The sequence below is a fragment of the Ambystoma mexicanum genome, chromosome 5q (genome assembly GCF_040938575.1).
Source record: "Ambystoma mexicanum isolate Mex_15411 chromosome 5q, UKY_AmexF1_1, whole genome shotgun sequence".
Lineage (NCBI taxonomy): Eukaryota > Metazoa > Chordata > Amphibia > Caudata > Ambystomatidae > Ambystoma > Ambystoma mexicanum.
The window spans coordinates 896650249-896676074 of NC_090933.1; the positions used below are offsets into that span (position 1 = coordinate 896650249).

Below are 25826 nucleotides of genomic sequence, written 5' to 3' on the forward strand. Positions count from 1 at the left end.
AGTCCCAACTACTCAACATCATTAAAGAGGGTAGCCAGTTCACCAATAACGTTTTAAAGAACACTGTAGACTCTGCTGAAACAGCGGGCTGAGTCCGTGCACAAGGAACCCTATTAAAAAGGCACTCTTGGCTTCCTAATTCTAGGTTAAAAAGCCAAACTCTGCCCACTCTATTAAGCCTATTTAGTAATCAGTCCTGTTTGACAAATCTTTTGATTTAAAGTTGAGAAAGTGAAGAAGGAACACTAACCGCTTAAGACCCGAAGTCAAATTTCTAACCAGCCATTTGTCCAAGGCAGTTTTTTATTCCTTTCACTCCAGACCCACACTTTCAGGATTCCCATATGGGTCCTTTTCCTGGAAAACACTCCAGAGTGAGAACACAATCTACCTACCAATTCTCTCAACACTGGTTGCAGACGAGGCAAAGGTAGAGGTTAGGAGTGCAGCCTCTAGAGGCTCCCGGGCCAGCAAGTGACCTTTTCCATCAAGGCTGCCGCCCATGCATATCCAGTAGGAGGTTGAATGTCATCATTTACTCATGCATGGGAGGAGATAACCGCAGACCAGTGGGTGCTGTCTCCCGTCACAGATGGGTATTCTATTGAATTTTTACTAAAACCCTCTTTCCATCCGCCAAGCACAGAATGATGTTGCGAGAACATCAGCTCATCCTGCAAGCGGAAGTGGAAACGTTATTTCAGAAAGGAGCTATAGAATAGGTCCATTTTCTAGAAGTAAGCAAGGGTATTTATTCAGTATACTTCCTTGTACCCAAAAAAGAACTTAACCATGCGCCCTGTCTTAGACCTGCATCCTGCAAACATGTATGTCGAGCCACAAAAATTCAGGATGACTACCTTGCAGAAGGTAATCCCTCTTCTCAAAAAGTGTGACTACATGGCAACATTGAACATAAAAGATGCATACTTTCATATTTCAATGTTGCCCGGGAAACACTCATTTCAAAGTACTGCCATTCGGCATAGCCTCAGCGCCAAGAGTGTTTACCAAAGTTCTAGCAGTGGTGGCGGCCCAACTTTTCAGCACGTCCATTCCAGTGTATCCATATCTAGACATCTGGCTAATTTCAGGAGAGACGCACCTTAAGAATGTCTCCGGAACACACAAACCATCAACCTACAGTTTCAGCTAGGGTTCTCCAACGAGAAAAAATCATGTCTCGTGCTCTGCCAAGTTAAACAATTTCTGGGAGCTTTAATTCGGATAGAAGGCAGTCTTGCCTTCCAATCCAACAAGAGGGTCCAAAACGTGCAACTCCAAATTCCACAATTTATATCCAGTCGTCGGATAACCGTACGCAAGACCATGCGCCTGTTCGCAATGATGGCTTCCTGCATCTACCTAGTGCCTCATGCCCGCCTGCGTCCGATGCAGTAGTGGCTTGCAAGACATTGGTCTCAGGCAAGGGGTCAGTGCGGCGATTTAGTGGTTGTCTCAGTCTCCAGTTCTCTGTCTGCAGTGGCGGTCAAGGCAGAACCTTCTCAAAGGGAAATCAATTACCACACCAGCAATAGTGGCCACTTTTACCACAGACGCTTCCCAATCGGGGTGGTAAGCACATTATCCATCATACATCACACAGCGTTTAGGCTCGCACTAGCGAACAAGCACATCAACCTGTTGGAGCTTCTGGCAGGTTTCAAAGCTCGGAAATTCTTTCAAGTCCAGTTACAATGGAAAACAGTTCTAATCCGAACAGCACTACAGCCATGTTTTGTATAAACAAACTGAGCTGGACACACTCTGCAGGTCTGTCTAGACTAGCCCAAAACATATGGAATTGGGTGCTGAAACACAACCTGTTCCTCCTGTCCTGACATGTTCCAGGGGAACACAATCTTCTAGCGGATGTCCTCAGCTGTCACTCTCCATACCCCCAAACATCAGGTACAGACCACCCTGCCCAAGGCGTTGGGTTCCATGGGGGCCTTGAAGGCCCCAAGGAATCTTGCAGGGGCTTCCTGGACTCGGTCCTGGCGCCGTTGCCCCAGGCTCATACTGCCATCACCAACATGGCACGTTTCAGACCAGAGAGGCATGTGCGAGCCAATATGAGGCAGGGTGAAGGGATTATTTGCCGTGGGACTATTTGCTTGGGTGTGGTTGCTGGAACTACTTTCAGAAGACTGTATAAGCCACACCCTTCATACAGAACACGCTTCGCGTTATTCTGCACTCCTGCAGCGTAACGCTCACCGTGTCTGCAGCTCCAGGCCAGCCATCAGCCACGCCCGTCCAGTGGTCTCGAGCTAACTGAAAAGAAGAGTGAGAAAGAAGAGCAGAACAAAATACTTACCAGCCTCTTCATCGCGGCCGCTCGGGAGTCCACGCTTCTTCAGAACTGAAAAGGAAAGAACATCAGATTAGCCTTGCAGACCACACGCTCTTCATTGCAGTTCAGCACCGCACTAATACTTACCAGTGAACCATAGGAACGTCATCACTCGATCTCCGCTTCATCTTCCGATCGCCACTCCGGGACTGCAGCATCTGTAAAACAGAAAGAAAACATCCGGTTAGCAGAGCAGTGGGAAGGCCTCATTCTGACTTATAATCCTGCACGAGGCAGCTCTCACCTGTAGGCATCAATCCTCACGGGCTCACAATTCTTCATCACGGAGCCTTTGTTCAGGAGATTCCGCACCTGCAGAATACAAAGCAGCAGGTTAGTTGTGCAGAAAAACAGTATCGGGTGGAAAGACTTTTGCATAGCACTTGCGCAATTCTTACCTTGGGAAGCCAGCTACCAAGAACCTCGCTCCATCGTATGCACGAAGAGGGAATCTGTAAAGAAAGGTACAGAGTGAACTTTTGCAACTTGAACTCTTATCTATCTATATCTTTGGAAGAAGACTTACCATAGTCACAGTTGTCTGGAACTTTCAATAGGATCAGTGAAGTAACTAGATCATAGAACTACGACGCACCCCTGTGAACAGTGGCAGGACGGAGAGCCCGCTATTCGTAACTCAAAGGTGAGATATAGCGGGGGGGTGCAAGAGGACGCCACGGGAGGCGGGAGCCGCCCTCATCCACATGGTTGGGTAACCTGTGATTTACCTTTCTAGGCAAGCCTGCTTTAGTATTGGAGGGGAGTACAAGACACCACTCACCACCAGATCATCCAGCTCCGATCAGCGCCCCTGTGGAGATCAGGTGAGCGTAACATCAGCAGAAACGTGCAACTTTCCATAGAGCACGAATGGCAGTTGCACGTTGACATTTTACACGTCTTCACATAAAGGGGTCATCTACATATAGAGCTATTCGCAACACTGGAGAACGTGCAATGCCCAGACTTCACCTCCAGGTATCCCCAGACAAGATCAAAGGGGAATGCCCTGTTGATGAATTGGTCAGGGAGATTTGCCTACACTCTACCCGCACAACGCCTCTCCTCAACAGGCTAGACCACGAGATGCACAAGGAACAAGTCAAACTTATCCTAATAGCTCCAATGTGGGTCTGGCAAACATGGTTCACACACTAATGAGAATGTCTTTGCCCTCCAGTCAAAATTCCATGCCCGTTCAACATGTTGTCCCAAGATCAGGGATCAGCACTACATCCATTTCCTCAGACACTGAATTTAGCAGCTTGGCTCCTGGATTCATAGAGTGTGGACAATTGAACGTTCCTCGAAGATGTATGGACCTTCTTAAGGAAGCAGGTAAACCTAATAGCAGACACTGCTATTTCAGTAAGTGGAAACACTTTGCCATTTGGTGTAGATCACGAAGCATCAATTCTATTGACTGCACACCCTCACATTGTTCTATACCTATTTACCTTTTGGATTCAGGGCTAGTCTTTAATTCACTAAGAGTGGATCTAGCTGCTCTTTCTGTTTACACCATTTCTCAGAAGAAAGTCTCTTATTGGAAAGTCCCTGTCATTAAAGCCTTTATGGAAGGGGTCAGAAGATTACGCACTCCAATTTCAAATCCAACTCCTGAATGGGACTTGAATGTAGTCCTTACTGAACCTATGGGCCCTTCTTTTAGGCCAATGCATAAAACCAGTCTTCAGTGTCTCACTCATAAGACTGCTTTTCCTGTGGCCATTACATCTATAAGGAGGGTGAGTGACTTCTTTGTTTCCATAGCCACTGGAAGAGAAGGGCATCCTATCTCAAAGTCGGCAATTTCAAAATATATTGTGAAATGCACCCAAATGTGTCTTTCTCTTTCAAAGAGAACTTTACCCTTTATACCCAGAGCGCACACTTCTCGAGGCATGGGGGCTACTTTAGCTTTTATTGAAAATGTATCTAGAGAGACCATTTGCAAAGCAGCTTGCCTGGAGTTAAATTCACACATTAACACAGCATTACTGCTTAGATACACTTTCTAGGAGTGATTGACAGGTCGGTCAGGCAGTCTTAAAGCATCTTTTTGTAGCTGTACCTTCTAACATCCCACCACCCTCTCCTAGTACTGCCCGCTAGTCTATGCACAGCATGTGATTCTAAGCAGATCCACAAGCCTCAAAGCATACATTACTTACCCTAATCTTATTTCTGATGCGTGTATCTGCTTAGATTCACGTGCGTCCACCCTTGAGGGACCTCGAAGGGTGGAGGATCATGGGTACAATACACGTCGCATCAGGATAGTATTACAAGCATGCCCTGTCGACGGTCTCTTTTTGTAACTCGAAAATAAGAATGCAATTCTCAGCACCTACCACTAGATGTCGGTTACGGTAACTAATGGAATGATTCATTTAGATTTGTGTGTGTATATGTATGTATATATATATTTATATTAAAAAATCTCTCTGCCATAAACAGACTTCATGCCTTAAACGGGTCACCCCATGATCTTGCAAAATCTCCCAGACTTGAGCTTTCCTGCTGGAAACTTCTTAATGCACATCCCCACTCATTTCCCGATACCCATGCGCGCACACACATCCTTACACCTAGAACATCCTAAAACCCAATACCCATTTCATACGGTGTGCCCCAAGGCTCCTGTGTATCACCAACACTATACAACATATTTACTAAGCCCCTTTATGATGATCTGGACCTTCTTGGTGTCACATAAACAAACTATGCAGATGATACTCAGATTCTCCTCCCGCTTTCAGGGGATTACAATGAGGATTTGGCCTTGGTAAATAGGGTGTATCTCATCATTCAGGCATGGATGGCTACTCATGGTCTATGCCTGAATGATGGCAAAACAGAGCTCATTATCTTGGGCACCCACTCCATTCTCAAAAAACTAGGCCAGAACTACTCTGCCTTTGAGATCGATGGGAACACCATCAAGGTTGCCAGAAAAGTGAAGACGTTAGGCTTCCATCTAGATGCCACCCTCTCCTTCAACAAACAGGTTAACTCATTGGCTTCGGCTACAGCTTACACATGTAAGCTCATCAGAGCAGGTAAACACTTTATCTCTGACAACAACTGCATGAGTCTAGCTAGAGCTCTTGAATTATCTAGACTAGATTACAGCAACACCATATATATCCGAGCTAACAAACACATACTGCATAGAATTCAAATCCTACAAAATAACGCCCTGAGAGCAGCTTTAGGTATCCCTAGACGAGCACACATCTCTAAGACTATGCGAAACTGCAACTGGCTGTCAACTCAAGACAAGATATTTCTGAAAGTGGCCTCTCTCACACACAAAGCCCTGAACTATGTGGCTCCTCCCTATTTAACAGACAGATTTGTAGAAAGAAGATCCTCCAGACCATCAAGAATTTCCAATGCCAACACACTGATCATTCCTAGATTTAAACTGACCAAGGCTGGAGGCACTAGCTTCCCCGTCTGGACGGCCCTATTATGGAACTCATTGCCCCACCCTTACGTGAGGAGATATCCTACCCTAAATTCAGATCTAATTACAATAACTATCTGAAACTGATCATCTAGTCAGTACTACCTCTCCCACCTCCACTATGTTGACATGCTACCTGTAAATAGTATATCTTGTAAATAACTCACTGTATTACTGATACAGCTTGTATATATCTCTAATTGTATGTGTAACTACGCAACTATGTAACCTATGCCTCACATATCCTTTACTGCTGCGCCCTCTTACCTTCGGGTCTGGTGCGCATTATAAATGAATAAAACAAACAAAACAAACACCTGCTAGTTCCAGGGAAGGTTACACAGCCAAACCAAAGTAGGGAGTGCTTCCATTACAGGAAGACCCACAAATACAAAATAAAGATTACATGACCCTCCTGTGTACACAGTGCTATGGCAAACGTTTACAAGAACCAGTATGTTTATGTGGCCTCCACTATAGGGAAACCCACAGTCAGCACAGTGCTAACGAGACAGCCAAGGGGCAGACATTGCACTGTACAATGCTGCATTCCATAAATCTGACTAGAATGAAAGCATTAATTGTCGTTCATCTTGTCTTCATTTGCTGATTTCTATTTGGGCTTCATTAAAAGACTGTTCTTTCTTTTTTTCCAGGCAGTACTATGCATACCTGACAGATACACAATGCAAAAGGGTAGGAACACAGTGCTGGGTGTTTGGGTAAGTTTTTAAAAACAACATTTTTTAGTAGCTATTATTATTGGAGTGGTTGGATTAAGTCAATGCATTTAAATTGATAATCATTCGGAAAAACATGTTCTCCCCTTTTGCCATGTTGGTTTAAAGATATAAGTAAAATAGAAATAGATTGCTGCAGTCAGCCAATGTAATGACAGTAGGAATGTTTGGGAAAAGGAAGATGTTGGAGATTAATGGTTTATGCTTGAGAGAACGTTCTTTGAATATAAGGGGGCTGCCCTCATCCTCCCTCTAAATGGTAAATCCCTCACTCCAAGCACCCTAAAAACAGGACTAACTCGGCCTTTCCCCAAAAAGCTCACATTTTACCCATTCGATCTCGCAAACTACTGACCAATCATTAGCCTCCCACTCAGGAAAATCATTTAGAAGCCAATTTGCCAACCAACTCCATGATAAGATTGACCACCTGGTCTGCTGTATAACCACCAGTTCCCAATGTAGCATTGAAACCGCCACTAAAGTCATAGATGACTCTTAAAATCGAGGACAAAGGCTATTTGTGCATCTTGTTCCTCCTCGATCTCTCTGGCACGTTCGGGGTATGGTCGACCACCTTACAGTCCAGCCTACTCGTGAAGAGAATGGGTTCCACAGTTCCAAAATTGTTCGCCCCTTACCTCTTGAATAGGCCCCAAGCTGTCCAGATGGGTAACTTTTAGGTCAAGACTGCCACCTAGCCACTCCCTTCTTCCCTTTTGTGGTGTTCCTCTTCCTGCAACCCCCACACTTTCCTGTACAGGGCAAGTCTTGGTTCTGGCACTTCTGTCAGAGCTTTGCAGTTTCCATATCTTCTATGCGAAAGGGTGGATATTTTGTAACATTTTTCTCGTGAAGAGGCCTCCATGCTTCAACAGACAAGTTTGAGCACATTGCTCATCCATCACACAACCATGCACTGCCTATCTCTCATACCACACAGCAATATATTAGAATATGCCATAAAACAATGATCAGCTGTACTAGCAGATTTTATTCCTCCTCTGATCACTCTGCCTGTCCTACGAACACGTCCATGGTCCCTCTCTCCAACCCCATTGTCTCTTTTCATTTGTCTTTCTGTTGGTATTGTACTCCCTTTTTTCCATTTTCGTCTCCACTTTTCTTTCTTTCTTTCTTTCTTCCACAGACAATGGGTAGGTTTGCTCCAGGGGCAAGAGTCTTTCTGGGCAAGCTTTGGCACTAATATGGTGATGGACAGTTAAATTCTTTTGAACATAACCTTCGTTAAATGTTTGTTAAAGTTAAACCCAACTAGGTGCAGTTTGCACTGTTCAGATTGAAAATGTAGAATGAATTGATCGAATAATTTTTCTCTGCCTGTAACAGGTGACACTATTGATGTGTGGGTTTACTGCAATGGGTGAGTCCATTCACATTCTAGTCAAGCCCTCTGTTGCTGAAGTTCTGGATGACCACATTCTTGCCTCACCTACTGTAATTTCAAGTGCAGCTTTTTCAGACTCTTAAAAAGTTATGAAGGGGTTAAGTCCCCCTTACCTTTTTTAAATTCAACAATATTGATAATTCATCATTCTTAGCCTTCTAAAACTTTTTTACTTCATTCTGTTTCAGTGCTATTGGTTTCCTGGAAGCTATTGTGTGCATAAAATTTGGACAAGATCTCTTCAACAAAACACATTTATTATATGTTGTGTTCTGGCTAATTTGTGTGGTAAGTTATTGATATTAATAATTCAGTTGGGTCTGTACCTTGTATTTGTTCTTACAGATCATGTTCCATGCACACCTGCTCACGTAAATGAAACCAGAATTTTTAAAACTGAATCTAGCATCAGTTAGCAATCTTGATGTAAGGTGTAAGTGGCATTGTATAGTGCTCTGCAGATATTTTATGTGGCCTTGCTGTGCATGTCTTTGAAAATGAAAGAATGTGGGTCTGAAGGGAGGTCATGATTTGGACAGTCAGATGTGAAATCTGTGGTGTTGATGGGGGCAGGTCAGACGTCTTGGTTCCTGTGTGCCAGTCTGCTTTCTGCGGGTTTGGCGGAGAAACTTGGGAGTATGTTATCTATAGGAAAGAGCCCCAAGATCTGATAGACTACTGTGCTTGGAGTCTGGGTAGCTGCTGATGGGGGTAGAGTGTGATAAGGCTGAAGAGGTAAGCTATATCTTGGTTTAGTTCATGTGGATGCGCCTATGGCTAGTCCTGTGAGGATCTCGGGGAATTGGACTTTTCGTGTGGATTTCAAGGTGGTATGAGCTTTTAAAGGGGAGTCAGGTGGGGGACAAGTGGGAGTAATTAATTAAATTAAGATTTTATAACGTACTTAATACCAGTGACCAGTCTCTAAGCATGGGACTGGGATTCAAACCTGTGTTGCTTTGTACTGCAAGGTGTCTGTATTGCCAGATTTCTCCAGCTTAGGCACTGCCAAGCATTTGGCCCTGCCCACATTGTGCTGACTCATGCCACAGTGCATAGAACTGTGTGCCTTCATACTGACCCGAATCCTGCATTCTGGTCCACTGAGGGAGACTCCACCTGTGGCGTCTGCTGTGGAGAATATTGCAGCCATTTAAAAGTGACCAGTGTCTTTTTGAACTGCAGAGCCGTCCCCTGCTGACTCTGCAGTGGAGTAACTTTGTTGACCATGTTGGGGGGCACGATATCTAAAGGAAAGGGGGCCCTGCCAAATGTGGGGGTTAAAATGGTGTTCCTTGAAAGTTGGGACGGATAACGCCCTTTTTCCACCAACCCCCCTAAAATTACACCCATGGGACTCTGCTTCGCTATCTTCATACCTTTGCTGACCAGAGGATTTCTGGTGGAGCACATAGCAGTTTGATTAATGCTATGGTGCAGAACTGTGAGTGGACACTGGCAGAGGTATCTACTTAGTGGAATTGAGGCACAGTAGTGGGTTTGTGCCTCTTTTTCTGGGCTTTCCTTTTTTTTTAAAAAAAAACACTATTTACTAGTGTTTTCATAGAAAAAACATTCCAATTTGTGACAAAACTCAAAACAATAAAGAGACAATGTTCTTGTTACACCCCATCAATTGATTTTCACATTATGGTATGTAGGTGTCTTTCATGCAGCTCTCCATTTGTCCCATATTTTCTGAAAGTTACGGGGACATCCCCGGAAGTTATTTCTTCCTCAAGTAGCATACAGATAGCAACTTCCGAAGACCATGTCCCATAGCTGAGTATCTCGGCATAGCAATTTTCTGTTTTGCTAACATTATAGCTGTGGACAGGAAGAGCTTCTCATAATGATTAAAAGATGTCTCACACCACAACTTTAGCCACAACAACTTTGTGTCCTCCGATATATCGCAACCCATTACCCATGCCAACTTCTCGAGACTCTAGTGCCAGAATATGTACATCTGGGGGCATTGCCATATTATGTGGGAAAAGGTTCCATCATCATTTTTACAATGCAAACATTGTGGATACCATGATCGGCCGCATCTAAAGAGCATTGCACGCACATAGTAGAATCTATGTCGACTTTTTAGTTGGACTAAAAGCCTGAGCGATCTCGCCACCTCGTGTTGGAACATAAATGCCTCGGTCCATTCTTCAGAGTCAAGGGGGCCAATGTCACTTTCCCATTTAGCTTTAAGGTTTGACAGCTCATGCGATGTAAACTACGTAATGGTCTGGTATAGAGTAGAGGTAGATTTGGTTGCTAATTTGTCAGGTAGCACATTCCCTTCTATAGGCAAATAAGGCAGGATCTCATGGAAAATCCATATATGGTGTTTCAGGCCGTGAGCAAGTTAAATATAACGGAAAAGGTTTGATGTTGGGTAACCCGTATTTGTCTTTTAGATCCTGGAACGAGATAAGGCTACCGTCCTTTACTATGTCACCCAGAATATTATTATGGTTCTACAGTTTAAATGTACGGTGTCACCAATAACATTATGTTTCTACAGTTTAAATATTCCAATCTTCTTGATTTCCGAGAATACCTTGTTATGCCACATTGGTTGTGAAAGTGTGAGCCTATCAGCCCACCCCATGCATTTTGTATTATCTTTCCATATTTGTACTATTTGTTGTGAGATACTGGGTAATATATATATGCCCCATTACCACCATATGGGACTTGAAGTGGCATGGCCCCTTTCGTCCATGCACATTCAGTTTTTATGTGGGGTAGTTGGGGATCTTTGTGCAGGAACTTGTTGCCCATCACCAGTTGGCCCACAAAGTATTACATCTTAATATTCAGTAAACCAATGCTGTCCTCCCAGACAGTTTTGCAATGTCGCTAAAGCAATGTGGGGTTGGGGATCCATGACAGAGGAGGTCTCCAAGTATAGCATCCACTTCATCCAATTCTGTTTTGGTACTGCAAAGGGGGTATTCTGTAGGATCTACATATATCTAGGCAACATTAACATCTTGTATGATGTAGCCCTCCCTAATAGTGTACTTAGTAGTGATTTCCAGTGTTTAATGTCTTGGGAGAATTGATCCATGATCTGTTGCAAGTGTTTGAGCTTTGTCTTCTCCCTGCACACCTGTATGCTCAGATATTTAAATGTGTCTTGTGATACGTGATAAGCGCAGTTTGGGGGTATTGCTAGATCACCAGCTTGTCTAAAAAGCTATTATTTGGACTTCCCTGAAATAATGAATGTCTTAACTGCCAAAACGGAGTACTTTACAGTGTGAAACAGTGTCAATTTATGCCAATTCACCCTAAGTCCACTCAGTGCACCATATTCATGAAGGATTTGTGTCACTCTCGGACAGAAGTTTGTGAGATTCCCCAGAAAAGTAATCTGTCATCCACATAAAACGCAACGTTATCCTCCTGACCTATGGGCCACACAAAGACATTCCAGGTTGGATCGGTTCTCAGCCAGATTGCCAAACGTTCAATGGTCAGAGTGAAGAGGAATGGAGAAAGGGGGCATCCCTACCTGGCCCCTCTTTCCAGTGGAAATATTCTAGAGGGCCTGCCATTCACACTAACCTGCAGCCGGTTTCTCATAGACCAATTTGATCCATTTTAGGAATTTGCGCCATCACGTTTCAAAGAAATCACCATATTACTGAATCAAACGCTTTCTCAAAATCAATGGAGAGGATTGATAATGGATTGCGGATGAGCGGGACCCAGTCTATTGCCACATCTAGTTGCCTGATATTCATTCAGGTGGACCTATTTGGTAAGAACCCACATTAGTCTGGATGAATCACGGAAGGGATGACCTTTTAATAAAAGGTTGGCCAGGATCTTGGCTTCCCCATTAATGAGTGAAATGGGTCTGTATGAGGAGCCGATGGTGGGAGGGGTGTATTTTTCTTAGGAATAACCACTGTGGGTCGTTGCAAGTTTGTCAGTAGCACATACGATTATTTGCTCTTTCGGAAGAGGTTGCACATGGGCTTTGATCTTATTACCATGTTTCATCCACAGCTCTATGGGAAGTCCATTCTGGACAGTTGTTTTCCTGGAATGAAGGTTCGAGATTGCCTCAGCTATCTCCTCTTACGTGCTATCTAGGTATAATTCGATATTCTGTTGTTCTGAGGTAGCATGAATATCCTCTGAATGTCTGGTTCAACAAGATCACATGGATCTCGGTGAGTCCAGTAAAGGGATTCATATTAGTCCGCAAATACATCAGCTATCTTCCTATCTGCAAATATTCTTCCCCACTTCCCGTCGTCCAAATTCCCTAACATAACTAGATTCCTCATCCCATCTTTCAGGCCACACTGTTAATTTCCCTGCCTTGTCCCAGAACGTTGTAGATTCTGCTTTGTTTGTCTCAATGAACCCTGCTGTGCCGTATCGAGGGAGTGGTTGTGGTATTTCTCCCTAGTTTTAAGCAGAGGTCTATGGATGTCGGTGGATCCTGACTTAAGATATTCCTTTTCCAGCCTCCCCAAATCCATTTCTGCTTCTTCCATAAGTCTTATCTGTGTCTTGTCATGCCGAAAGCAATGAGATCACCTCCCTCTGAACCACTGTTTTATAACCGTCCCATAGTGTCACTGGGTTATCAACCGATGTTGTATTAATCGTAAAGCACTCTTCCGTTTTGTCTGTTAAGCAATCCATTATTTTAAGGAAGCCCAGGTACCTATTTAGACGCCAGTGGTTTTTGGTTCTGGGACTAGTTACTCTGATCTCGATCAGTGAGTGGTCTGAGATTACCCTGGGTAGTAATCTAGCCAACATTAGTCATTGCGCATCCTGCTGTGTAACGAAAAAATAGTCTAACCTTGACAAGGAGGCGTGCATTCCCGGGTGAAAGAATTCCTTGTCTTGGCTGTGGAAGGAGCACCAAATGTCCATCATGCCCATCGCAGAGACAAAGGTGTACAATTAAGTGTGTGGGCTTCTGCCACACAAGTGAGTTCGGGTCCCTTACAGGATACACTCCCCCCATGATCCATAAGTCAGTCGGCTTATGTAATATCAATGATTGGATTTCTTGCAAGAATTCCAGAGAGGTGGGGCAGTGTATACATTCAGAATGCCTAGGCTTTCACCCCATACCTCTCCTTTTATCAATAAATCTTTGTTTAGCCATCGTAAGTTTGAGTGGTAGGAGTTTTATGTATCCTAATAATCACTCCCCTGGAGCACCTTGCAAACCTAGTGTGCATGGAGTTTCTATAGTTAGTTCTTCTAAAGAGCTTGCATTCCGTCCCTGCCAAGTGCGTCTCTTGTAGGAGTAATACGTCTGGTGTATGTATATTAATGTACTGTAAGACAAACCACCCTTTTAATCCGGTCACATAGGCCATTTACATTCCATGTAAGGAGTGATAGTTTCTTTTTCCCCAACATCGGCCATCTATGGTGTCATATAGCCGGAGCGTAAGACGGATGTGCATGTGCAAGATCAAGGTGTAACCGGTCGATCAACGGCATTCCAAAGGAGTACGCATAGTAGTCTGTCCAAATCCAGTGGTCGAAGTAAGCGGGAGCAGTTGGGAGCAGTGCTCCTCTACTTTTTTTAATTAAGTTTTACAGCTCCTATACTTTTATTTTAAAAAGAAACCGTTCCGGAACGGTTTCGTTTTAAAAGAAGTGTAGGAAGAAGTTGAAACTTGCACTTTCAGTGCACTGCACTGAACATTCCCTTAAACAGCAGGAAAATGTGTTTGGGGGTTTGTATTGTGTGTGGGAGGGGGCAGGGCAATGGGGTTTCTGAGGAGCAGGGCATGCTAGCAGGGAACATAGTGCCACTACTTCTTTTCTTACACTTCAACCACTGTCAAAACCCCTTTAACAAAATAAGGCCCCAATTCCCCCCTCCCCATATTTCAGCCCAACATGAAGTACCTTTCACCCAAATGTGTAACCTGTCAGCAGAGCTGGCTTAACAAACAATAGTTAGTTAACATTAAGGGGAGCGTCCCAGTCGCAGAGATAAAGTGATTCCATACCCAGCCCATGTTCCTGCATCAAGATATTGTATCCTGTCGTATAGGTCCTTTATTTAACATGTCGACAACATGATTACTTGCCCCACTTTCCGAGATACGTGTGCCTCCCGTTCTAGCTGACACATTGTTCCATCCTGCGGGGGTGGAGGGGCAGCGGCAGAGGAGGATATTTAGGATCATGTTTGGTAGGGGGGCGTGGCGAACCGCCGAACGATGTGCATGTGAACCTTCAGAGCTCCCATGCCGCTGCATGGATCCGGGCAAAATCCGGCATAAAACCCCCATGGACGGAGACTAGGTTGAAGGGGATAGAAGCCAAAGTGTTGGAGAAGAATATATCTCACTCCGGAAAGTGAGCGGGACGAGACGCTTCCTTAAGGCTTGCCGAAAATCCGTGGCCCTCTGTGGGAAGAAGCATCCAAGATGGCCCCTGCAGTGGAGTGAAGAGGGCAGAGGCGGTCAGTTTGGCATCCGGTCGTAGAGGAGACATACCGCACGCCCAGGTGGGTCAAGGCAGCAGGACGTGGGAAAGGCCCCGGCGGGGAAGGTGTGCCGGGAGCAGCCGCATTGGGAGCTGCGGTGAGTGACTCTGCAGCGCCCTTTCGCCCCCCCCCAGCGAGAGATTACGGGGCTGGTGGCAAAGAGCACGCTGGTGAGGAGAGGCGCCGCCTGGGAGCTGTGAGGCAGACGGGGTCCTTCCCTCCCCCGGGGTGGAGGCAGTCGGCCCCCAGGAGGTTGGATAGACCCGTAAGTACGTTGAAGGAGCGGAGGCCAGGGCAGATTGAGCGCATTGTGGCTGTGCAGGAGAGAGCTGGAAGAGGCACTCCTGGGATCGGGTGCGCACAGGTGACACGGCCCAGGAGTTCCGGAGGCAGTGAAGGGGCCGGGCAGAGCGGCCATGACAGCAGACAGGTAGGGGGTGCATTTCATTGTGTCCCCCATTGGAGGTACCCCGCAACCCAGGATGGACAGGGGGGGAAGGGGGAAGAGGAGCCGCCACCCCTAAGACACCCGGACAGAGGGTGTTGCAGCTGTAAGCAGTGGAGGTAGAGCCTGGGCACTAAGGATGGTGCTGCATGGGTCGGAAGCGGGCCGCCCCTCCGGTAAACAGAGGAGAGGGGAAGTGATTGCAGAAGGGACACTGGAGGAGGAAGCAGTGGATATCCCCAGGGATTGAAGCGGTTGAACAACAGAAGGTGAGGAGAAGAAAGGGCGGGAAGCGCCCCCATATGCATTGGCTGAGATAAGGGGCCCAGCTGGGGGTCACCTGGGGGACTCTGCGCCAGGGACTACGGTGGTGACTCCTGCAGGAACTGCAAGTGGTGTTTGTGGCTTCTGAAGCGGGGGGCCCCCTCTGGAGCCAGTGGACTTGGTGAACAGGGGAGGTACTGTGGAGACTGGATCTCTGAGAACACAGGAGGCCTGGTGAGGGACCCATCGGGGCCTATGGTAGTGGATGGACACACTGGCGGGGAGCTACCCGCGGGGGCGGGGGGGTGCCTCGCTGCAGGATACAGGCGAGGTAAGCGATACTGGACATTGGGGCGCCAGCGGAGTACGAAGCTACCGAACCGGAGTTCGGGGGACGAGATACAAAGGACTTTCCACAATGGGCAAAAACCAGCAACAAATTGAAAAATATACAGAGGCAAAGGATAGAGCGCATAGACAGGAGGGACCAGATCGACATGCAAGGGAGAGACCCTCAGGAGAGGAAGGAAGTTCTGTGACCCTGGACTCGCTAATGAAGGCGATACAGGTCTCCAGAGACACTGTCCAGGAGAGCATCAAAGAGGTGGGAGTGGAGGTCTCCCTGATGAGGGCGGACCTCTGCAAAGTGTGCGAGAGGGTAACAGAGGTGGAGCAGAGGGTCAGTACGGTGGAGGAGGATGTCCAGAAGCTAAAAGAACAGGTGGCGGGGCTGGTGGGGGTAGCCAGAGTACTGGAAGCTAGAGCGGAGGATGCGGAGGGCCGCTCTAGACTTTGTAACATCCGTCTGGTCGGTGTCCCGGAGAGGGAGGAAGGGCCTAGTGCAGAGCTCTTTGTGGAAAATCTGATCCTGAAGGTACTGGGGATTAAGGGATTGTCCAACCTCGTCACTGTGGAGAGGGCCCATAGGGTTCCGGGGAGGCCCCCGCTGCCGGGTGCCCCGCCGAGAGTGATGGGGGCTAAAATTATGAACTTTCGGGACCGGGATGCCATCCTGCAGGGCGCCCGTAGGGAGGGCCACAATGAGATTGGTAACGCAAAGTTGAGGATTTTCCCGGACTTTATGTTGGAGGTACAACGTCCGAGGAGGTCCTACGATGCGGTGAGAAGCCATCTACGGGCACTCAATTTAAAGTATATGATGTTTTTTCTGGCGAAGTTGAAGGTATTGTCGGGGGGAAAGTCGTGGTTCTTCACATCCCCGAGAGAGGTATGGGATTGGTTGGGCGCGAGGCCACAGAAAACAGACCCCCACCTGGAGGGGTTTAAGGAGGACGCGGGCCAAGGCGCGGAAGAGTGTGGGTAATGCTAGGCGGGAAGTGAGTAGTGGATAGCTTTTCAGGAGCGGGCTTTCCGGGAGTGAGGGGGTAGTGGAAAAGGGGGAGAAGATATCGGAGGGGTGGTATGGGGAAGATGGGAGGGTAGGTGGGGATGGGTTGAGGGTTAAAGAGCCAAGTTGGGCACAATTGCAAGAAGGGGGGGGATGGGTACCAGGAGGGGAAGTAAGGTTCGGCACAGCAGCAATGAGGGGTGTGGAGGAGGTGGAGTTGGGTGTAGGTGATAGGGATGTTGAGAGGGGGAGGGGGTAACTTGAGTGAAAGCACCAATTTATCGGATGGGTAAGCTAGGAAGTTTTGAAAATCGGGACATGGAATGTCTGGGGATTGGGGAATTACCAGAAGAGGCGGAGAGTGGGGGAGTTTTTGAAAAGGCAGGGGATTCAAGTGGCCTTGATGATACAGGAGACACATGCGAGTACAGAGGTGTTGGGGAGACTGGGGAAATTGTGGGGGGGGGGTCAGGTAATCAGCACAACGTACTCCACCCAGGCCAGGGGTGTACTCATTTGGGTGGCGAGGGGGACACCATTGAAGGTGGAGACGGTAACAAAGGATGGGATTGGTAGAACGGTGCAGGCACAGTGCTCCTGGGAAGGTAGGACAATTTGTTTGGTTAACTTGTACACGCCAAATGTGGATAAGGAATATTTCTCCAGCATGGGGTCTGGCATGGATTCACATGCTCATGAATATTCCCCGTCGTCAGGCTGGGAATCCTCGGTAAAGAAAAAACCAGTATCAGTTTCGTTTCTGATCTGTCTTTCGTAGTAATAACCAATCACTGGTCTCTGCGTCATACTGACCACAGCCAATGACTGCCCTCTACCTAAGCACCGCCTCTGGCAGCCATCTTCAGATTTTTACCGCACGTTCATGTGTTGGGATCCTCGTGCTATTGCTCTCGAGCGTTAGTGCTATTTTTCGCGCTTTTTTCACAAAAAACTTCGATTCTTTCGGTCAAAGAGCCTCAAGCTCCACCGATCCTACATCCGATCAACGGGGACCCGTGTCGGATTCATCTGTGCCCCTCAAGGGTGAAGATTTCGTCGAGCTACACTTCGGAGGAATCCAGAAGCTTCTCAGGCCCGGTCTCGGAGATGGCCCAGGAGAAGGGAAGCTCGACGCCCGGAAAGCTGTTCAGGGTCTGCCCTGGATGCCAGCTGCAGAACATCTTCAAGGAGGACGAACACTCTTTCTGCCTTTACTGCCTTCATGAGGACAAGACGCACGTGGAGAAGGACTGTGCGTTTTGCGGCAACATGTCGGAACAGACCATGAAGGACCGCCATCAACGTCTCGCCAACTGGCTGGAGGGTAAGAGCCCGTCTGGCGAGAAGAAGAAGAAATCCGAGCGGTCTTCTAAGACCTTTGAGGGCGCCCCGGCGACGGGGGCCCAACATAAGGCCAAGCACCGCGAGTCCGCTGGCACCGGGAGCGCCGAACGTTCGGGCTCTACGGGCGCCAGGCAGGGCGCACCCTCCCCGGCACCATCAACCACGAGCCAACGCTCTGGGTCGGGTAAGAGGAAGGCCGAGCACCCGGCGAAGCTCCTGGAGAGGCCCCGGTCGAGCTCTAAGGCAGAGGAGGAGCGTGGCAGTGCCCCCTCCCTCAAGGATAAGGCGGTGAGCGCACCTAAGGTGGTGAAGGCCTTGATCCATCTGACCAAGCCCTCTATCGAAACGGTCGCGGCGGCCCTGGCTCAGCCTGTGGTGGCTGCACCAGGGGTGGCGACCTCAGGGCCCAGAATCTCCCTGCCTCCTCGGAGGGAGTCTTCCTTTGTGCCCATCGATAGGACCCCCGTGAAACCCTCCGTGGGGAAGAAGAAGGGGGGGCAGGGCGTCGTCGGAGATTCGGCCTCAACCTCAGAAGAGGAGCTGATCGAGGTCTTAAGCCACGGCCTAGGCGTGGAAGAAGGCCAGCCCGTCGGAATGGACCCCGACGCAGGTGACGACGACGACATTGTCGAGGATACCGACGGGGCCCCTGCTCGCCCGTCGGATTCCCCTCTGCCAGCGCCGCAAGACAACTCGGCGGCCATTTTGTTGGCCATACAGTCCTTATGCTCCGAGATAAGGACGAGGCTACCGTTACCGACGGAGGAACCTCTCCCGTCGGGGGATCCAGAACCGGGACCTTCTGGTGTTCCCCCTACCAAGAAAAGAAGGATCCATCCACCACCTCCTTTTCAACCGTCGCGCCCCTTCCAGCCCTCCTCCCCGTCCACCCGAGGGGATGATACGGGGACTGACACGGCAGCGACGGGTACGGACGACGAGGCATACGACGAGGATTTTCCGTCGTCGCCTCCCACCAGGGCTTCTCCGCCCGACGAGATCGGATCTTTCCACTCCATGATCTCCAGGGCTTCCGAGCTTTTCCAACTCTGCCCTGAGGAGAAGAAAAAGGAAGGCTTCCTTTATCAGCGGCGCGAGGCCAAGAGGAAGACGGTCCTCTCAGTGCCTCTGTTGGACGACATTTGGGATGAGGGCCTTTCCCTCCTCAAGAACCCTTCCACGACGCCAGCTAGAAGAGACCGGTATGAGAAAAAGTACCGGGTCCCGGACACGGCCCCCCTGTGCCTCCGGGCGCAGCCTACCCCGGACTCCGTCGTCTCCGCGGCAGCCAGGAAGAAAGCGGGGGGGGGGTGCGGCCTCCACATCGACTTCTCCGCCGGACGGCGAGGGAAAGAAATTGGATGCTATGGGACGTAGAGTCATCTCGTCGGCAGCGACGACGATTAAAGCGGCCAACGCCTTGGCTATCGTGGCCCGCTATGACAGGGAGCTCTGGTACAAGATAGCTCCCCTGCTGGATTTTCTGCCGGACGACAAGAGGGCGGAGGCCCTTGAGATCCTGCAGGAAGGTGAGGTGGCCTCGGACCACGCCATCACCGTGGCGACGGACATCGCCGACACCGGGTTCCGCCAGCTGGGCAACGGCGTTTGCCTTCGACGTCGTGGATGGCTCAAAGCTACGGATTTCCGGCAGGACGTCCAGACCAGAGTCCTGGACATGCCCTTCGACGGGAACAACCTGTTTGGGAAGACAGTGGACGATTCCCTTCAGGCCATCAAGGCGGATACTGAGACGGCCCGGGCCCTTGGAGTCCTGCAACGACGGACGCCCTTTCGGAGCGGCGGAGGCAAGGGCGCCTCCAAAGGTTCCGGCGGCGGTTTCGCTTCCTACCGTCAAGCGGCCCGCTCGTCGTCGCAAGAGGCCTACAGAGGACGAGGCAAGTCTAGCGGACCCCGCCGTCGTCGCCAAGGAGGTCAAGGCAGCAAGGCCGCGCCCAAGCAGGATTGAACCGGCCGTGGGGTCGGGCCCCCACCGAAGCACCCCGGTGGGAGGCCGGCTGGCGGGCTTCGTCAGCGTGTGGGAGTCCATCTCCACCGACCGTTGGGTGCTGGACGCCCTGGCCCGGGGCCACGCGCTCGAGTTTCAAAGAAGGTGCCTGCGCGTCCCCCCCGTGGCCAGGAAAGAACTTCACGTCCCTCAACTTCTCCTGGAGGTAAAGGCGATGCTCAGAAAGGGCGCCATCAAACTCGTCCCAAAGAGGCTTCGGGGCTCCGGAGTCTACTCGAGATACTTCCTCGTGAAGAAGAAGACGGGAGGATGGCGCCCCATCCTGGACCTGCGACGTCTGAACAAGTTCATCAAGGCGCAGAAGTTCCGGATGGTCACCCTCCAGCACGTCCTGGGTCAGCTGGAGGAAGGAGACTTCCTATCGTCGTTGGATTTGGAGGATGCCTACTTCCACATTCCCATCCTAAAGGGGCACCGCAAATTCCTCAGATTCGTGGTCCAAGGGCGTCATTACCAGTTCAAAGCCCTTCCCTTCGGACTACGGTCGGCACCCAGGGTATTCACCAAGTGCCTCGCACCGGTGGCGGCGCAGCTGCGCCGCGAGGGGATTCACGTCTACCCCTACCTGGACGACTGGCTCATCCGCGCCAAGACGAGGGAGCTCGCCGTGGTCCACACGGCAAGGACCGTCCAACTCCTCACGGACCTGGGATTCTCCGTGAACTACGCCAAATCCCACCTGGTGCCCGCGCAAGTCGCACTGTTTCTGGGAGCCAGGCTCGACACAGTGTCCCTTCTGGCCTCCCCGTCGGAGGAGAGGACCAGGACCATCTTGGGCAAGGTGCAACGGATGTTGGTGGCCGACGCGGCCAAAGTGAGGTCCATCAAGTCCCTCCTCGGGATGATGTCTTCCTGCATCTACCTCATTCCCATGTGCAGGCTCCGGATGCGCCCGTTGCAAGAATTCCTGGATGCGCGCTGGATCCAGACGACGGGCAGCTTCGAGGAAAGGATCAAGCTCGACGAGAGTTTCCGACGAGCGATACGGTGGTGGGGCACCCGTGCGCATTTGACGGCGGGCATGGACTTCCAGACCCCAGCCCACCAGGAGACCGTGACCACGGATGCCTCCCTGGAAGGGTGGGGAGCGCACACCGAAAATCTGCACGCAAGGGGACTCTGGCTCCCGACGGAGAAGTCCCTGCATATCAACGTCCTGGAGCTCCGTGCAGTGTTTTGGGCCCTCAGGTCCTTCCTTCCGTCCCTCAAGGGCAAGGTGGTGAGGATCTTCACCGACAACACCACCACCATGTTTTACATCAGGAAACAGGGCGGAACCAGGTCCCCAGCGCTGTCCAAGGAGGCGCAGGACCTGTGGCATTGGGCCGTTGCCCAAGGGATTTTTCTGGTGCCGTTTCATCTGGCAGGGATAAAAAACACCATCGCCGACTCACTCAGCAGGGAGCTGCGCTCGTGCCACGAGTGGGAACTACGGCAGGATCTGGTGGATCGCCTCTTCCGACGGTGGGGCACACCCCAGATCGACCTGTTCGCGACGGCGACGAACACCAAGTGCCGGAGGTTCGCCAGCAGGTTTCCCCAGACGAGGAGCATGGGCGATGTTTTCTCGTTCCCCTGGGAGGGCCTGTTCCTCTACGCGTTCCCTCCCTTGCCTCTGCTAATCCGGCTCGTCAACCAGCTCAAGAGGTCACGGTGCAGGATGATCCTCGTCGCACCTGCGTGGCCGAGGCAGATATGGTTCCCGGACCTTCTGGACTTGTCAGCGTCCCCGCCGATCAAGCTGCCGGCGGACGTGGATCTACTCTCCAGGGAAGGAGGCGCCATCCTCCACCACGACCCGAAGTCGCTGAACTTGCAGGCCTGGCTCCTGCAGCGCTAGAGTTTGGAGGATACGACATACCGGCCGATTGCAGAGAGGTTCTTGCAAAGGCCAGGGCGTCCTCGACTCTTAAATGCTACGGACACAAATGGAAGAGGTTCTCTGTCTGGTGCCACGCACAGAAGATTAACCCTCTACGGATTACGGCCCCACAAGTACTGCCGTACCTGCTGACGCTGGCCAAAGCTGGTCTGGCACACGCGTCCATCAAGATTCATCTTGCTGCGATCTCCCGATACACCAGAACCACGGGGCGGACGTCCTTGTGGTCTCATCGTCTGGTGAAAGAGTTCATGAAGGGACTGTTCAGATCATTCCCGCCGGTGAAGGCTCCGGCCCCGGCGTGGGAGCTCAACGTGGTGCTGACCAAGCTCATGGAACCTCCGTTCGAGCCTCTGCACTCGGCCCCGTTGAAGTTTTTATCGTGGAAAACAGCTTTTCTTGTGGCCATCACCTCCGCACGACGAGTGGGAGAGATCCAGGCCCTTTCCTGCAAGGCCCCGTACTTGACTTTCCACGACACGAGGGTAGTGCTCAGGACGCACCCCTCCTTCATGCCCAAGGTACCGTCGGACTTCCATCTCAACGAACCCTTGGTGTTACCTGTGTTCTTCCCGTCGCCTTCGTCGCCGGCTGAGAGGACTTTGCACTCGCTGGATGTAGCTAGAGCGCTGAAGTTCTACGTGGACCGCACGAAGGGTTTTCGGAAGACGTCACAACTCTTTGTGAACTTTGGACCTGTCAATCAGGGGAAGGCTCTCTCGAAGGCTTCCATTTCCAGATGGCTCTCCGGCTGTATCATGTGCTGTCACCGGTTGGCAAACCGACCGCTGCCTGGCCGTCCGAGAGCCCATTCCACCAGAGCGATCGCAGCTACCACGGCGTTCCTATCTGGTGTGCCCCTGCTGGACATATGCAGGGCTGCTACGTGGAGGTCGACGCACACCTTCACGAAATTCTACTGCGTCGACCGGGATTCCAGGGAGGAGTCCAGGGTCGGCCAAGCAGTGCTGCGCAACCTGTTCGCCTGAGGTGAGCCTGGTGAGGAGGTAAGATGCTTAATGTTGAGTTGATGTGATGCTTAATGTTGAGCCTTTGCCACCTCCCGTGGTTGTGCATGTGTGTACTGCTATGTATTCTTTATTCATGAGCATGTGAATCCATGCCAGACCCCATGCTGGAGAAGGAACAAGTTACTTACCTGTAACTGTTGTTCTCCAGCATGGGTCTGGCATGGATTCACATGCGAACCCTCCCGCCTACCCCTCTGCGGCTCTTCACTTGGTCATACTGCCACTTCACGTGCTTCCAAATCTGAAGATGGCTGCCAGAGGCGGTGCTTAGGTAGAGGGCAGTCATTGGCTGTGGTCAGTATGACGCAGAGACCAGTGATTGGTTATTACTACGAAAGACAGATCAGAAACGAAACTGATACTGGTTTTTTCTTTACCGAGGATTCCCAGCCTGACGACGGGGAATATTCATGAGCATGTGAATCCATGCCAGACCCATGCTGGAGAACAACAGTTACAGGTAAGTAACTTGTTCCTTTCCCTCGGGGCTTCGCATGATGCGGGCGTATAGGGGGGAAATGATAATATGGGGGAGATTTTAATTGTCACTTGGATGAGCGGTTGGATGGGGAGTAGGGGGCTGCCTAAGAAGTATGACGGGGTATCTTCATGATATAATGCAGGAACTTGATCTGGTGGAGGTGTGGAGGGAGAGGCATGGGGGGAGGAAAGGGGTTATTCCTATTATTTGGGTGTGCACGGCTCATATTCGCGTCTTGACTATATTATAACGGGAAGGGACCGCTGCCAGCATTTTGGGGAGATTATTTACCTGATGCGCACTTTGTCGTATCACTCCCCCTTAGTGGCAATGTTATTTGGGCCCAATGAGAAACCCCTGCGGCGGTTGTGGCATTTGCAGAGGGAGGCGTTGCGAGATGGGGCATTTGTGGCCGAACTCGGAGAAGGGATCAGATCGTACTTCGAGTTGAATGAGGACTCGGTGGAAACTAGGGGAGTGTTATGGGATGCCTTTAAGGCGACTGTGAGAGGGAAATGCCTTTCCATGACAGTGGGGATGCGTAAACGCCTTCTAGATACGCTACAACGAACGGAGGCTCAGGTGGCGGAGCTGGATAGAGCGGCGGCGGGAGGTGCAGAGGTGGGGGAGGCCCTTGCGCGGAAGTTGGAACACTGGCAGAGCTGTCACACTTCGATAGCAGCAGGCGGGATGTTAGACTGCATGGGGAAGGCGACAAGGCGGGCAAGCTGCTGGCTTGGTTGATTGGCAGGGAAAATCCGAGTCGAGTTATAACCTAGCTAAGGTCAAGTATGGGGGAGATAGTTGTGACCCAGCAGGAGATTAACAACATTTTTGCAGCATACTAAAAGGAATTATACACGAGCGACGGTGGATATGTAGATGTTGATGTGGAGGACCTCATGGAATTGTTGCAGTTACCGAAACTGGGGGAGGACCTGCGGGAGGAATTGGAGGCCCCGATAGAGGAGGGGGACATTTGCTGGGCGATCCGCACAATGAGAAGAGGCACAGCGCCGGGTAGTGACTGGCTCCCGGTGGAGTTTTTCTCAGTGTTTTCTGACCTCCTGGTTCCACAACTCCAAAAGGTTTGAGGAGGCTTTCCAGAGAGGTTGCCTCCCGGAATAAATGAGGGAAGCGGTGATCTTAAGAGGGGAAGAACCCGAGGGATTGTGCGGCGTATCGACTGATCTCCTTATTGAATGTAGATGGGAAAATCCTGGGAAAATTCTAGCAGCTATGCTGGCGGCAGTTGCGCCGAACCTGGTCCATCCGGACCAATGTGTGTTTATCGGGGGCAGGAGTACATCGGGCAATATCTCCCGGTTGCACCACATTATGGACCTAGTGAAATCAGAGGTGCGACATGGCGATAGCTTCATTTGATGCTATGAAGGCGTTCGATTCCCTAGAGTGGAAATGGTTGTTTCGAGTGCTGCGGGAATTTGGGTTTGGGGAGAATATTTGTAGATGGTTGGCCCTATTGTATAAAAAAACGCTGGCAATGCTGAGCACTAATAATTGGGTGTCTGGGACGTGGGAGTTAGGAAGGGGGACGCGGAAGGGGTTTGCGGCCTCCCCAATTTTGTTTGCCCTGGCCCTGGAACCATTGGCAGTGTTCCTGTGGCAGGAAATTATGGATGCTGGAATTGAAGTGGGAGGGCAAAAGCTCATAATGTCCCTCTACGCGGAAAATGTGTTGCTGTATGTGGTAGACCCCAAGATATACCTCCCAGAGCTGTTAGAGATACTGCAGAACTTTAGGTACATGTCGGGTTTCCGCATCAATCTGGGGAAATCATTTCTGTTCCCGTTAGGGGGGTTACAGGATCGTCTGTTGGAGGAGCTGCCAGAGCTGGGGATAAACTGGGAGACGGAGTCATTCCGATATTTGGGGATATGGGTGTTCCATGATGTCGAAGACACGTTCGTACCCAACACAAGGAGGGCATTATCCAAAATAGGAGCCTCCATCCAGTTCTGGAAGGTATTACCCCTTTCTCTGATGGGCAGGGTGGCGCTCTGTAAAATGGTGGTCCTGCCGCGATTGCTCTATTTCTTCACTAACATACCGTATGTGGCAAAGAGAGTATTATTTAAAATGTTGGATGTCAAGATTAGGGAGCTATTGTGGGATGTGGGGAGAAGGAGGGTGTCCTTAGAAATCCTGCGGAGAACTAGAGAGGAAGGGGGACTGGGCCTCCCAAATTATGAAATATATTTTGTTGCGGCACAATTGCAGTCACTGTTGGTGTGGGATCAACCGGGGGGGGGGGTGGAGACCCTCAAGGCTTTGATAGGGACTCTGCCGCCGAATCGTCGGCCGGTGGAGCTACTTTGGTACCCATTAAGTGATCAGGGGAGAACCGTATTGTTTGAGGCGGTGGTGAGAGAGACGTGGAGGAAGTATGTTGGTGGCAGGGGGTGAGGGGTCGGTATGAGGGTAGTCTCCCATGGGCTACTGATCAGAGGCTCTGTCAGGCGATTGGGAGGGTGGGGATACAGAGGCTTAGGGAGAAGGGATGTGAAACGGTGGGGG

At 50.1% G+C, this 25826-nt stretch overlaps 1 protein-coding gene across 1 annotated transcript in view; it reads left to right on the forward strand.

The window, feature by feature from the left end:
- The window catches only part of PTDSS1 (phosphatidylserine synthase 1), a 1048798-nt gene that overhangs the window by 795175 nt on the left and 227797 nt on the right, over positions 1 to 25826 (forward strand). The window contains exons 9-10 of the mRNA XM_069621400.1: positions 6485 to 6550; positions 8165 to 8264. Of these exons, the coding sequence (XP_069477501.1) occupies positions 6485 to 6550; positions 8165 to 8264 (166 nt within the window). The remainder of the gene's footprint in view (positions 1 to 6484; positions 6551 to 8164; positions 8265 to 25826) is intronic.